General features: G+C 57.1%; 1 protein-coding gene across 9 annotated transcripts in view; it reads right to left on the bottom strand.

The window, feature by feature from the left end:
- Positions 1 to 6556, bottom strand: part of ARHGAP44 (Rho GTPase activating protein 44) — a 73432-nt gene extending 66876 nt beyond the window's left edge. For 8 of the 9 annotated variants that reach the window (XM_075585152.1, XM_075585158.1, XM_075585157.1 and 5 more), the window contains exon 1: positions 6184 to 6556. In XM_075585152.1, coding sequence (XP_075441267.1) covers positions 6184 to 6236 — 53 coding nt within the window. In that variant the 5' untranslated portion in view covers positions 6237 to 6556. The remainder of the gene's footprint in view (positions 1 to 6183) is intronic. The other variant, XM_075585154.1, reaches the window with a different exon arrangement.
- Between the last annotated feature and the right edge of the window lie 9213 nt (positions 6557 to 15769).

Genomic DNA, 15769 nt, shown 5'->3' with positions numbered 1-15769 from the left:
AGACGTTGACTCCGGGGATCACCGCAGGCCGCTCGGTAAGCAGACGCTGGCTCCGGGGGTCACTGCAGGACGCTCGGTAAGCAGACGTTGGCTCCGGGGATCACCGCAGGCCGCTCGGTAAGCAGACGCTGGCTCCGGGGGTCACTGCAGGACGCTCGGTAAGCAGACGCTGGCTCCGGGGATCACCGCAGGACGCTCGGTAACCAGACGCTGGCTCCGGGGATCACCGCAGGCCGCTCGGTAACCAGACGCTGGCTCCGGGGATCACCGCAGGCCGCTCGGTAAGCAGACATTGGCTCCGGGGATCACCGCAGGACGCTCGGTAAGCAGACGTTGACTCCGGGGATCACCGCAGGCTGCTCGGTAACCAGATGTTGGCTCCGGGGATCACCGCAGGACGCTCGGTAAGCAGACGTTGGCTCCGAGGATCCCCGCAGGCCGCTCGGTAAGCAGACGCTGGCTCCGGGGATCACCGCAGGTCGCTCGGTAAGCAGACGCTGGCTCCGGGGATCACCGCAGGCCGCTCGGTAAGCAGACGCTGGCTCCGGGGGTCACTGCAGGACGCTCGGTAAGCAGACGCTGGCTCCGGGGATCACCGCAGGCCGCTCGGTAAGCAGACGGTGGCTCCGGCGATCACAGGAGGCCGCTCGGTAAGCAGACGCTGGCTCCGGGGATCACCGCAGGCTGCTCGGTAACCAGATGTTGGCTCCGGGGATCACCACAGGCCGCTCGGTAAGCAGACGCTGGCTCCGGGGATCACCGCAGGCCGCTCGGTAAGCAGACGCTGGCTCCGGGGATCACCGCAGGACGCTCGGTAAGCAGACGCTGGCTCCGGGGATCACCGCAGGCCGCTCGGTAAACAGACGCTGGCTCCGGGGGTCACTGCAGGACGCTCGGTAAGCAGACGCTGGCTCCGGGGATCACCGCAGGCCGCTCGGTAAGCAGACGCTGGCTCCGGGGGTCACTGCAGGACGCTCGGTAAGCAGACGCTGGCTCCGGGGATCACCGCAGGCCGCTCGGTAAGCAGACGTTGGCTCCGGGGATCACCGCAGGACGCTCGGTAAGCAGACGTTGACTCCGGGGATCACCGCAGGCTGCTCGGTAACCAGATGTTGGCTCCGGGGATCACCGCAGGACGCTCGGTAAGCAGACGTTGGCTCCGAGGATCCCCGCAGGCCGCTCGGTAAGCAGACGCTGGCTCCGGGGATCACCGCAGGCCGCTCGGTAAGCAGACGGTGGCTCCGGCGATCACAGGAGGCCGCTCGGTAAGCAGACGCTGGCTCCGGGGATCACCGCAGGCTGCTCGGTAACCAGATGTTGGCTCCGGGGATCACCACAGGCCGCTCGGTAAGCAGACGCTGGCTCCGGGGATCACCGCAGGCCGCTCGGTAAGCAGATGCTGGCTCCGGGGATCACCGCAGGACGCTCGGTAAGCAGACGTTGGCTCTGAGGATCCCCGCAGGCCGCTCGGTAAGCAGACGTTGGCTCCGGCGATCACAGGAGGCCGCTCGGTAAGCAGACGCTGGCTCCGGGGATCACCGCAGGACGCTCGGTAAGCAGACGTTGGCTCCGGGGATCACCGCAGGACGCTCGGTAAGCAGACGTTGGCTCCGAGGATCCCCGCAGGCCGCTCGGTAAGCAGACGCTGGCTCCGGGGATCACCGCAGGCCGCTCGGTAAGCAGACGTTGACTCCGGGGATCACCGCAGGCCGCTCGGTAAGCAGATGTTGGCTCCGGGGATCACCGCAGGCTGCTCGGTAAGCAGACGGTGGCTCCGGGGATCACCGCAGGACGCTCGGTAAGCAGACGGTGGCTCCGGGGATCACCGCAGGACGCTCGGTAAGCAGACGCTGGCTCCAGGGATCACCGCAGGCCGCTCGGTAAGCAGACACTGGCTCCGGGGATCCCCGCAGGACGCTCGGTAAGCAGACGTTGGCTCCGGGGATCACCGCAGGCCGCTCGGTAAGCAGACGCTGGCTCCGGGGATCACCGCAGGCCGCTCGGTAAGCAGACGCTGGCTCCGGGGATCACCGCAGGCCGCTCGGTAAGCAGACTTTAGCTCCGAGGATCCCCGCAGGCCGCTCGGTAAGCAGACGCTGGCTCCGGGGGTCACCGCAGGCAGCTCGGTAAGCAGACGTTGGCTCCGAGGATCCCCGCAGGCCGCTCGGTAAGCAGACGCTGGCTCCGGGGGTCACCGCAGGCCGCTCGGTAAGCAGACGGTGGCTCCGGGGATCACCGCAGGCCGCTCGGTAAGCAGACGGTGGCTCCGGGGATCACCGCAGGCTGCTCGGTAACCAGATGTTGGCTCCGGGGATCACCGCAGGCCGCTCGGTAAGCAGACGGTTGCTCCGGGGATCACCGCAGGCCGCTCGGTAAGCAGACGTTAGCTCCGGGGATCACCACAGGCCACTCGGTAAGCAGACTTTAGCTCCGGGGATCACCACAGGCCGCTCGGTAAGCAGACGCTGGCTCCGGGGATCACCGCAGGACGCTCGGTAAGCAGACGCTGGCTCCGAGGATCCCCGCAGGCCGCTCGGTAAGCAGACGCTGGCTCTGAGGATCCCCGCAGGCCGCTCGGTAAGCAGACGTTGGCTCCGGCGATCACAGGAGGCCGCTCGGTAAGCAGACGTTGACTCCGGGGATCACCGCAGGCTGCTCGGTAACCAGATGTTGGCTCCGGGGATCACCGCAGGCCGCTCGGTAAGCAGACGCTGGCTCCGGGGGTCACCGCAGGCCGCTCGGTAAGCAGACGGTGGCTCCGGGGATCACCGCAGGCCGCTCGGTAAGCAGACGGTGGCTCCGGGGATCACCGCAGGCTGCTCGGTAACCAGATGTTGGCTCCGGGGATCACCGCAGGCCGCTCGGTAAGCAGACGGTTGCTCCGGGGATCACCGCAGGCCGCTCGGTAAGCAGACGTTAGCTCCGGGGATCACCACAGGCCACTCGGTAAGCAGACTTTAGCTCCGGGGATCACCACAGGCCGCTCGGTAAGCAGACGCTGGCTCCGGGGATCACCGCAGGACGCTCGGTAAGCAGACGCTGGCTCCGAGGATCCCCGCAGGCCGCTCGGTAAGCAGACGCTGGCTCTGAGGATCCCCGCAGGCCACTCGGTAAGCAGACGTTGGCTCCGGCGATCACAGGAGGCCGCTCGGTAAGCAGACGTTGACTCCGGGGATCACCGCAGGCTGCTCGGTAACCAGATGTTGGCTCCGGGGATCACCGCAGGCCGCTCGGTAAGCAGACGGTGGCTCCGGGGATCACCGCAGGCCGCTCGGTAAGCAGACGTTAGCTCCGGGGATCACCGCAGGACGCTCGGTAAGCAGACGTTGGCTCCGGGGATCACCGCAGGCCGCTCGGTAAGCAGACGTTGGCTCCGGGGATCACCGCAGGCCGCTCGGAAAGCAGACATTGGCTCCGGGGATCACCGCAGGCCGCTCGGTAAGCAGACGTTAGCTCCGGGGATCACCGCAGGCCGCTCGGTAAGCAGAAGAAGAAAAAACCAGAGATGTAAATAAGGTAGAGTGAGGTAACGGCGAGGTAATGGCGTAGTAAGGGCTCATCAGATGTTATCTACATCTCTGTTTTTTCTCTCCTCTCCTAATCTCTGTTTTAGCCACAGAACCCTGTGTAAATCGGTATCGCCGACCTGAGGAAGAGAGGAGAACTCGCGAAAGCTTAAAACCAGGAGCTTACAATCTACTTTCGGCACAGAGAGATACAGCGTTTCCCCACTTCAAAGTCAGTGTTCCAACAACTAAGCTACACACACACACACACACACACACACACACACACACACACACACACACACACACACACACACACACACACACACACCTTATATCACAAGTGTATGGTATCTCAACTCCTAGAGCGCCTTATTACCAGTGCAGCCTTATCATAAAAGAACCTGGAACCAGAGGAGTGTTCTAGGGACAATCCCAAGAGAAAAGCAGGAGTGAGGCGGCCTGCTGCCAGCCTGCTCATCCTGGCACCCCGTCCTCTCTCCCACTGGTACCCCCCTCCCCCATCTCACACTGGCACCCCGACCTCTCTCACACTGGCACCCCGACCTCTCTCACACTGGCACCCCGTCCTCTCTCACACTGGCACACCATCCCCTCACACTGGCACCTCCCCCCCCTCACACTGGCACACCATCCCCTCACACTGGCACCTACCCCCCCTCACACTGGCACCCCGTCCTCTCTCACACTGGCACCCCATCCTCTCTCACACTGGCACCCCCTCCCCCCCTCTCACACTGGCACCCCCTCCCCCCCTCTCACACTGGCACCCCCTCCCCCCCTCTCACACTGGCACCCCCTCTCCTCTCGCACACTGGCACCCCCTCCCCTCTCTCACACTGGCACCCCCTCCCCTCTCTCACACTGGCACCCCCTCCCCTCTCTCACACTGGCACCCCCTCCCTCACACTGGCACCCCTCCCCTCTCTCACACTGGCACCCCTCCCCTCTCTCACACTGGCACCCCCTCCCCTTTCTCACAGTGGCACCCCCTCCCCTTTCTCACAGTGGCACCCCCTCCCCTTTCTCACACTGGCACCCCCTCCCCTCTCTCACACTGGCACCCCCTCCCCTCTCTCACACTGGCACCCCCTCCCCTCTCTCACACTGGCACCCCCTCCCCTCTCTCACACTGGCACCCCCTGCCCCCTCTCTCACACTGGCACCCCCTCCCCTCTCTCACACTGGCACCCCCTCCCCTCTCTCACACTGGCACCACCCCCCTCTCTCACACTGGCACCCCCTCCCCTCTCTCACACTGGCACCCCCTCCCCTCTCTCACACTGGCACCCCCTCCCCTCTCTCACACTGGCACCCCCTCCCCTCTCTCACACTGGCACCCCCTGCCCCCTCTCTCACACTGGCACCCCCTCCCCTCTCTCACACTGGCACCCCCTCCCCTCTCTCACACTGGCACCACCCCCCTCTCTCACACTGGCACCCCCTCCCCTCTCTCACACTGGCACCCCCTCCCCTCTCTCACACTGGCACCCCCTCCCCTCTCTCACACTGGCACCCCCTCCCCTCTCTCACACTGGCACCCCCTCCCCTCTCTCACACTGGCACCCCCTGCCCCCTCTCTCACACTGGCACCCCCTCCCCTCTCTCACACTGGCACCCCCTCCCCTCTCTCACACTGGCACCCCCTCCCCTCTCTCACACTGGCACCCCCTCCCCTCTCTCACACTGGCACCCCCTCCCCTCTCTCACACTGGCATCCCCTCCCCTCTCTCACACTGGCACCCCCTCCCCTCTCTCACACTGGCACCCCCTCCCCTCTCTCACACTGGCACCCCCTCCCCTCTCTCACACTGGCACCCCCTCCCCTCTCTCACACTGGCACCCCCTCCCCTCTCTCACACTGGCACCCCTCCCCTCTCTCACACTGGCACCCCCTCCCCTCTCTCACACTGGCACCCCCTCCCCTCTCTCACACTGGCACCCCCTCCCCTCTCTCACACTGGCACCCCTCCCCTCTCTCACACTGGCACTACCTCCCCTCTCACGCTGGCATCTTTATTTCGCAAGGTCTGTGTTCCCTGCAGCAACGTGCATTCCCCATTTAAATTGCTTTCTGCAGAGCCAACAGCCCTATTGAACCTACCCAGATGGGGAACACACACCGCTGGCTATTGGACATCATTGTATCTGCACGAATACTACAGACCAGAAACATACAGTACATATATATATACACACGCACAGCAATAATCTGTAGGGTGTTGGCACCTCATCCTTAGGAGCTGTAGATAACCAAACCCTCCAGGAATTACAACCCTAACAGCCACAGTCATGTAAACACACACACACACACACACACAACTCAGGAATTAAAAGGACATCCTAGATATGCAACCCACATATGATTTTGTATATACAGTATATATGGATCTATAGATATACGGATGCTACACACATATATATACATACATACTTATGTACCAGCTATCACCATTGCAGTAGAACTGACACCCTTCCTTCCCAATGCCCTTGCATGTAAGGATGCCAAGGGTTAAATGCCAAACCAGCAGTGACATCACAGCAACCCAGATATGCATTTACAGAATGGCTTGGGGAGGGATACAGCAATTGGCACAGAAGGTCAGCTTTAAAGGTGACACAATGAATAAAAACACAGGACGTGTGGTTCTCTTACCTTCCCACTGTCTGACTGGCAAGCTGTCTCATCCTATTAAATTGCTTCTTCATCTTTGCACTATATAGATATATTTATATACATATACATATATATATATATGTATCTTCTGGTTATTTATATGAGCCCCAAAATAAATAAATAAATACATACACCATCCTCCCTCCAAGTGTAGCAGCAAATTACATGTCCCCTATAGGGTGCATAGGGTTGCTGCAGCAGATAGCATCTTGTAATGCACAAGAGGTTGCAGCGAAGATGCAGGTTAAATCCATGGGTGAGGGGTCCTGGAGGGTGGGGTGCTGCCTTGTACCCCTTCTTATTTATTGCATGGTCCAAGCACTCCCCAACCCCCCCTCCCCTAGTAGACCAGTTCTGCCCTCCCAGCTTGGAGAAACCCCCCCCTCCCTAGCTGCTATTCCCACTGCAGGCTGGACAGCAGGCTGGTTCTGCGCATGCTCTGTGCTGCCGCCTGGCATGCCGGGAGTTGTAGTTTTGGGATGGTTCCCTTTCTTCTTGCAGCTGGGGAGAAGCAGAGAAAGGGAGGGGAGGGGAGGGGAGGGGAGGGGAGGGGAGGGGGGTGGATGTTACCCAGAGGGGTTTGGAGGGTACATTAGGCTCTGGGGCACTGCAGATGCTACCAGACCCAAGAAAGAGCTGACAGGGGTAGCTTAAAGGGGGGGTATCGCATACACAATGATTTATCATTAATATTAGTAATAATACTATTATTAGGATTACAACAAGCGACAGAGAAGCCCAATGCTACATCCAATGTGACAAAAATACACACTTATATATTCTCTTGAAAAAGGGTCATTTAGTTTAACCCTTTGGCCAAAGCGTTGTGAGCCTGTGAGCCACGGCAAGGCCACGGCAATGCCACGGCAAGGCAGAGCCAGTTTGCAGGTCCTAGCACTGCCAGATAAAATACTAATATACCTCTATTAGGATTAAAATTCTCACGTTCCTCTATTAGGAGGGAGACAGACCAACATTGGATCTATATCCAGCAGAATGAGAAGGACCTGGCGACCTGGGAAGTCCTGATATTCTGATTAATAATATGTCATTATTATTATTTTATTCTTTTCATACATTCATATCATGCCCACATATTCCGTAGCGCAGTACGAAAGCGCAGCGGAGGACGCGCACAGGAAGATAACGAACATTAACACACATTGTTACAGTAGGTATGGAGAGCCGTGGCCCCAGGAGCTGACAATCTATAAGGACTGGGGGTGTGGAGACACAGGGGGGTAAGAAGGTTGGTGTGTGAATGGTGAGGATTGTGAATCCCTAACCTCTCATCCCCTCCTAATACACAGGCATCAGGGACACATACCTCTCACCCCCCTCCTAATACACAGACATCAGGGACACATACCCCTCACCCCCTCCTAATACACAAGCATCAGGGACACATACCTCTAACCCCCTCCTAATACACAGGCATCAGGGACACATACCTCTCACCCCCTCTTAATACACAGAATCAGGGACACCTACCTCTCACCCCCTCCTAATACACAGGCATCAGGGACACATACCTTTCACCCCCTCCTAATACACAGGCATCAGGGACACGTACCTCTCACCCCCTCCTAATACACAGACATCAGGGACACATACCCCTCACCCCCTCCTAATACACAGACATCAGGGACACGTACCTCTCACCCCCTCCTAATACACAGGCATCAGGGACACACACCTCTCACCCCCTCCTAATACACAGACATCAGGGACACATAACCCCTCTCACCTACCCCTCCTAATACACAGGCATCAGGGACACATATCTCTCACCCCCTCCTAATACACAGGCATCTGGGACACGTACCTCTCACCCACTCCTAATACGCAGGCATCAGGAACACATACCTCTCACCCCCTCCTAATACACAGACATCAGGGACACATACCTCTCACCCCCTCCTAATACACAGACATCAGGGACACGTACCTCTCACCCCCTCCTAATACACAGACATCAGGGACACATACCCCTCACCTCCTCCTCATAACAGACATCAGGGACACACACCTCTCATCCCCTCCTAATACACAGACAGCAGGGACACGTACCTCCCACCCCCTCCTAATACACAGGCATCAGGGACACGTACCTCACACCCCTCCTAATACACAGACATCAGGGACACACACCTCTCACCCCCTCCTAATACACAGGCATCAGGGACACGTACCTCACATCCCTCCTAATACACAGACATCAGGGACACGTACCTGTCACCCCCTCCTAATACACAGACATCAGGGACACGTACCTCTCACCCCTCCTAATACACAGACATCAGGGACACGTACCTCTCACCCCCTCCTAATACACAGGCATCAGGGACACATACCTCCCCCCTCCTAATACACAGACATCAGGGACACATACCTCTCACCCCCTCCTAATACACAGGCATCAGGGACACGTACCTCTCACCCCCTCCTAATACACAGGCATCAGGAACACATACCTCTCACCCCCTCCTAATACACAGGCATCAGGAACACATACCTCTCACCCCCTCGTAATACACAGGCATCAGGGAAACGTACCTCACCCCCTCCTAATACACAGACAGCATGGACACACACCTCTCACCCCCTCCTAATACACAGGCATCAGGGACACATACCTCTCACCCCCTCCTAATACACAGACATCAGGGGCACATACCTCTCATCCCCTCCTAATACACAGACATCAGGGACACGTACCTCTCACCTCCTCCTAATACACAGGCATCAGACACACACACACCTCTCACCCCCCTCCTAATACACAGGCATCAGACACACACACACCTCTCACCCCCTCCTAATACACAGGCATCAGGGACACGCACCTCTCACCACCTCCTAATACACAGACATCAGGGACACATACCTCTCATCCCCTCCTAATACACAGACATCAGGGACACTTACCTCTAACCTCCTCCTAATACACAGACATCAGGGACACATACCTCTCCACGTATTCTTGAAGATGAATTATTTATTCCTTGTTTTTTTATGTTTCCATCTATTATTTAAATAACTCTTAGCTTGGTGAAGGGTTCACATTAACTCTGAGATACGAACGTCTCTCTCTTAACCCAACACATTTTCAGGCTGTCCTCATTCCGAGAAACCCCCGGGACATACTCCAATAGTGTCATGAGAAACTTATCTCCATACGCTTTCATGGGACCCCTCTCTACAAGAAATAATCTGTCCCCATGGACTTTCATGGGACCCTTCTCTACAAGAAATAATCTGTCCCCATGGACTTTCATGGGACCTCTCTACAAGAAATAATCTGTCCCCATGGACTTTCATGGGACCCCTCTCTACAAGAAATAATCTGTCCCCATGGACTTTCATGGGACCTCTCTACAAGAAATAATCTGTCCCCATGGACTTTCATGGGACCCCTCTCTACAAGAAATAATCTGTCCCCATGGACTTTCATGGGACCTCTCTACAAGAAATAATCTGTCCCCATGGACTTTCATGTGACCCCTCTCTACAAGAAATAATCTGTCCCTATGGACTTTCATGGGACCCCTCTCTACAAGAAATAATCTGTTCCCATGGACTTTTATGGGACCCCTCTCTACAATACATAATCTATCCCCATGGACTTTCATGGGACCCCTCTCTACAAGAAATAATCTGTCCCCATGGACTTTCATGGGACCCCTCTCTACAAGATCTGACTCCAAAAGACTGTTCATGGTCCCAAGGTTCAGCAAAGTATCCGGCCGCTCCTCCTTCTCTTACCGTGCACCCCAAATCTGGAACAATCTACCGGAGACTCTCACAGCCGCTACCGGTCTAAGTTCTTTCAAAACTAAGGCTGTCTCACATTTGAATCTGGTCTGTAACTGTTTCATACGCCCATAATATATATTATCTGTAACTGTGCATGCAATGTCTTGTATATAATGTATACCCTGTTCACTTATGTAACTGTATTTGTAACCATGTATTATTTGTCTTACTTGAGGTAACTCTCAATGTATTACTTCCTGGTAAAACATTTTATCTTCTTATACTATATTAGTGAAAGCACTGTATGTTTGCCTGCCTGGATGTCCGGTGTCCCTAGGGGAAATCTCATTGGTCCCTTGGGCCGCCCGCCCCCGCACACCTCTCATTGGCCTCACACACTCACACCACCCCCTTGGCCCGCCCCCCACACCTCTCATTGGCCTGAGGCGGAGTGACGGGCCAAAGGTCCAAAAAAAAAAAAAAAAAAAAACACACACACACACACACACACACACACACACACACACACACACACACACACACACACACACACTGTGACACACACTGTGACACACACACACACACACACACACACACACACACACACACACACACACACACACACACACACACACACACTGTGACACACACTGTGACACACACACACACACACACACACACACACACACACACACACAACCCCCCCACACACACGGTGTTACATACATTAGCGGGGCTCACAGTGTTAGCAGCACATCTCCCGCTCTCTTCCCCACCGGTCCCGGAGGCTCCGCCTCTTCCTCCGCCTCTCCCTGTTTCCCGCGCTTTCACCCCGCCCCCTCCACGTGGGAGCTGCCGGACGGGTGAGGGAGCTGCCGGACGAGTGAGGGAGCTGCCGGACGGGTGAGTGAGCGGCCTTCACCTCCCCTCACCCCCCTTCACCTCCCCCCACTCACTTCCCCTCCACCCCCCCGGCGCCGCTACAGTCAGCGGGGGAGCGGAGTGATCACCTCCCCTCACTCACTTCCCCTCCACCCCCCCCGGCGCCGCTACAGTCAGCGGGGGAGCGGAGTGATCACCTCCCCTCACTCACTTCCCCTCACTCACTTCCCCTCCACCCCCCCCGGCGCCGCTACACTCAGCGGGGGAGCGGAGTGATCACCTCCCCTCACTCACTTCCCCTCACTCACTTCCCCTCCACCCCCCCCGGCGCCGCTACACTCAGCGGGGGAGCGGAGTGATCACCTCCCCTCACTCACTTCCCCTCACTCACTTCCCCTCCACCCCCCCCGGCGCCGCTACAGTCAGCGGGGGAGCGGCCACAACACGCTGCCTCCCGCCTCAGATCCACGTGGGAGCTGCCGGACGGGTGAGTGAGCGGCCTTCACCTCCCCTCACCCACCCCTCACTACACTTCCCCTCCCTTCCACATCCCCTCCACCCCCCCTCCACCTCCCCTCCACCCCCCCTCCACCTCCCCTCCACCCCCCCTCCACCTCCCCTCACCCACCCCTCACTACACTTCCCCTCCCTTCCACATCCCCTCCACCTCCCCCCCCTTCACCTCCCCTCCACCCCCCCTTAACCTCCCCTCCACCCCCCTTAACCTCCCCTCCACCCCCCCTTCACCTCCCCTCCACACCCCCCTTCACCTTCCCTTCACTCCCCCTTACAACCTCCCACCACCTCCCCCCCTTCCCACCTTCCCACCACCTCCCCCCCTTCCCACCTTCCCACCACCTCCCCCCTCTTCCCACCACCTCCCCCCCCTTTCCACCGCCCCCCCCCTTCCCACCACCTCCCCCCCTTCCCACCTCCCCCCCCTTCCCACCACCCCCCCTTCCCACCACCTCCCCCCCTTCCCACCACCTCCCCCCCTTACCACCACCTCCCCCCCTTCCCACCTCCCCCCTCCTCCCCCCTTCCCACCACCTCCCCCCTCTTCCCCCCTTCCCACCACCTCCCCCCTCTTCCCACCACTTCCCCTCCTCCATCTCCCCCTTCCCCTCCTCCATCTCCCCCCTTCCCCTCCTCCACCTCCCCCCTCCTCCACCTCCCCCCCCTTCCCCTCCTCCACCTCCCCCCCCTTCCCCTCCTCCACCTCCCCCCTCCTCCACCTCCCCCCCTTCCCCTCCTCCACCTCCCCCCCTTCCCCTCCTCCACCTCCCCCCCCTTCCCCTCCTCCACCTCCCCCCTTCCCCTCCTCCACCTCCCCCCTTCCCCTCCTCACCTCCCCCTTACCCTCCTCACCTCCCCCCTTACCCTCCTCACCTCCCCCCTTACCCTCCTCACTTCCCCTCCTCCACCTCCCCTTTCCCCATCCCCCCTCTCCCCTCTTCCCCCCCTCTTTCCCCCCTTCCCCCCTCTTTCCCCCCTTTCCCTCCTCCCCCACCTTTCCCCCCCTTTTCCCCTCCCCCACCTTTACCCCCTTTTCCCCTCCCCCACCTTTACCCCCTTTCCCCTTTCACCCCTCCCCCCCTTCACCCTTTCCCCCACCTCCCCCCTCCCCCCTTCTCCTCCCCCCTTCCCCTCCTCCCCCACCTCCCTCTTCCCCCTTCCTCTCCTCCACCTCCCCCTTCCCTTCCTCCCTTCACCTCCTGTCACCACCCCCCCCCTTCGCCTCCTGTCACCCCCCTCCTGTCACCCCCCCCCTCCCTTCACCTCCTGTCACCCCCCCCCCTCCCTTCACCTCCCGGCAACCCCCTCCACCTCCCGTCACCCCCCCCTTCACCCTTTCCCCCACCTCCCCCCTCCCCCCTTCTCCTCCCCCCCTTCCCCTCTTCCCCCTTCCTCTCCTCCACCTCCCCCTTCCCTTCCTCCCTTCACCTCCTGTCACCACCCCCCCCCTTCGCCTCCTGTCACCCCCCCCCTCCCTTCACCTCCTGTCACCCCCCCCCCCTCCCTTCACCTCCCGGCAACCCCCTCCACCTCCCGTCACCCCCCCTTCACCTCTCCCCCTTCACCTCCCCTCACCCCCCTTCACCTCCCCTCCGCCCCCCCTTCACCTCCCCTCCGCCCCCCCTTCACCTCCCCTCACCATCCCCCACCACCCCCCCTCACCACCCATCCTCCCCTCCACCTCACCATCCCCCACCACCCCCCCCCCTCACCACCCATCCTCACCACCCCTCCGACCTCACCTCCCCTCCTTCAACGCCTTTCGGCCGCCCTCCCGCCTCTGCCTTTCTCCCGCCCACCGCTCACATCCCCTGCGCCACACAGCCGCCGCACGCACTAAACAGACCTGCCACACTCGACAAACACCCGCCGCCTCTCACCCACCCCACACACTCGACACACACCTGCCGCATCCTGCCCCTACGCAACAATATCACTGACCAGCTGTCATCCGCACTCGCCTCACACCCTAGCAGGACCCCGACCCACAGCCAGCACTCACTACCCACGCGCCACCCGTACTAAACACCCACCCGCCGCCTCACACACGCTCACACCCTAGCAGGACACACGCCTCACATTTTTACATCACTTATGTCACCAAAATATACATTGTACTGTGGTGTGTTTACAATAAACCATTTGTATACAACATCGTATTACATTTTCTTCCATCTTTCTTTTCAACATTATTATCCAACCTTTACAACAAATAGTCACCTATTGTTCCACGATTTATAAATAATACTACCTATTACGCATTTACATCCCGGGCAACGCCGGGTCTCTCAGCTAGTAAATACATAAATAAGAACCATAGAATTTCATGGGTTTCCCTGCTACAAGAAAACATGTTTCCATATAGACGTACCCATGCTTTGTATTGCTCTCTTTTTATGTACCCCTGTATTAGGGGCACCCCAAGTTCAATGTTCTTGATTCCCTCTATGTTTGATTCCCTATAGATGTTTATGGGACCCCCCTCTACAAGAAATAATGTGTCCCCATGGACTTTCATGGGATCGCCCTCTACAAGAAAAAGGTGTCCCTATACACCTTAGTAGGTTTCCCCTGTAAGAGAACTGATTTGTTACCATAGACTTTAATGAGTTCCCATGTATAAAAATGATTTGTCCCCACACACTTTCATGGGATTCCCATATATATATATAGTCTTGGTGCAACGTTCTAACAAAGTCTTCACTCCTCCAGGATCATTCCATGGACAGGATCTCCATGCTATACAATGGAAGATACCTCCACTCATCAGGATGCCAGGGGCCGCTGGACTCAGTCCTTGCATAGCTACAGCAGCAGAAAATGTCCAGAGCCCTACCCGAATATGCAAATGCTCCATTGTATAAGGATACTGAGCATGCACCTTCAACCCTCTACAGTGTCTTCTTTTTCTAAAAGAGTGAAGCACCAACGTTGTTATTGGTTCCAACCAGTAAATACAGTTGGTGATCCCACCCAAACTTTTTATCATCTCCTACTATCTGTATATACTAACAGATACACTAGACCCACACTAGAAGGTCTTTTTAGTTGCTAGTAGGTACCACACTGTCCCATACAAGGGTCTTGTGGATACTTCCTATAATCTGTAAGGAAAGGGAGCTCTGTAATGTGTGGGAATACTTATTACTAATGTACAATGCATGCTGTTCATGCACATGAATAAAGAACAGCTGTGGGGTTAAAATAAAGCCTTTGAAGTGGAAAGACATACCTTGTGCCAGCTACCTCTTCTTCCTTTGCCTCGGGTATGAAAACATAGATTGTAAACTCTTTGGGCTAGACATGTATTATTCTGTGTATAGTGCTACATACGCTATCTGCTCTATACAAGAAATGGCATGTTCCAGTGGGCTGCTCTGTACGTTCTACCTACCTACCAATTAGACTGTAAGCTCCTCGGGGCAGGGACTCCTCTTCCGAAATGTTACTTTTATGCCTATAGCACTTATTCCCATGATCTGTTATTTATATTATCTGTTATTTATTTGATTACCACATGTATTACTGCTGTGAAGCGCTATGTACATTAATGGCGCTATATAAATAAAGACATACAATACAATACAGGTGATCTGCGAGCCGTACGCTTGCTATTCATATGGCGGTTATGTACCTGATGGATTGACGTTAGTTGGCAGGTACAGTGCGCTGTTCTAGAACCCGGATCTCCATGTTCACAGTCCATTAGCCTGGGAGCCGGGCCAGTGTCAGGTGTTACTGTACGTCTGCATCAACTCTCAAACATCCAATGCCAGAGACAATGCAGAGGGCGCGGCCCCGCTGGGCACTACCTGCCGTCTGGTCCAGTATTTAGAAGCCAACACAACATCGGGGGTACAATGCCAATCACACAGGTGTACTACAAGCGAGTGGTAACAGTTCTTAAGTGAGGAAAGAAGCAAATACCCAACGGCACCGGAGATCCAGGGAACCTGAAGAAGTTAAAGGTAATACTTAATACTTCTCTACAGCATTCATTTTTAGGTGGCGCTGCCCCCTGTTGGTGCAGTATTAGTTACATACCTTATCCTCTTGTCTGCACCATTAGTGACAGGTCAGATGTCTTGCTGTCGAACATCTAAAATATTGCTGCTAACACCTATCCCTGGGCGTCTCGGACAATGCTGATGGGTATTCCCTACACCAGCTCGCATTGGTGTTATTATTGCCGTGATTGTATCATGATTATAATAATGGACCCTGGTGTATCACAATATGATCATGCAGGCAATCGTGGAGAATACCACAAGATGTACAATGCATGGGTGACATCTAAACTAGCACAGCAAGGAGAAGGTCTCCCGGTTCTAGGGCAGGACAAGTTCAGTCCTCAAGGGCCACCAACAGCAGTTTCAGGATAGTCCCTGCTTCAGTCGGGGTAAGAGCTGTC

This window comes from Ascaphus truei, unplaced genomic scaffold, assembly GCF_040206685.1.
Source record: "Ascaphus truei isolate aAscTru1 unplaced genomic scaffold, aAscTru1.hap1 HAP1_SCAFFOLD_957, whole genome shotgun sequence".
NCBI classification, from domain to species: Eukaryota; Metazoa; Chordata; class Amphibia; order Anura; family Ascaphidae; genus Ascaphus; species Ascaphus truei.
Note: the sequence above shows the minus strand (reverse complement) of the source record. Positions and strands in the feature narration are given on the sequence as shown.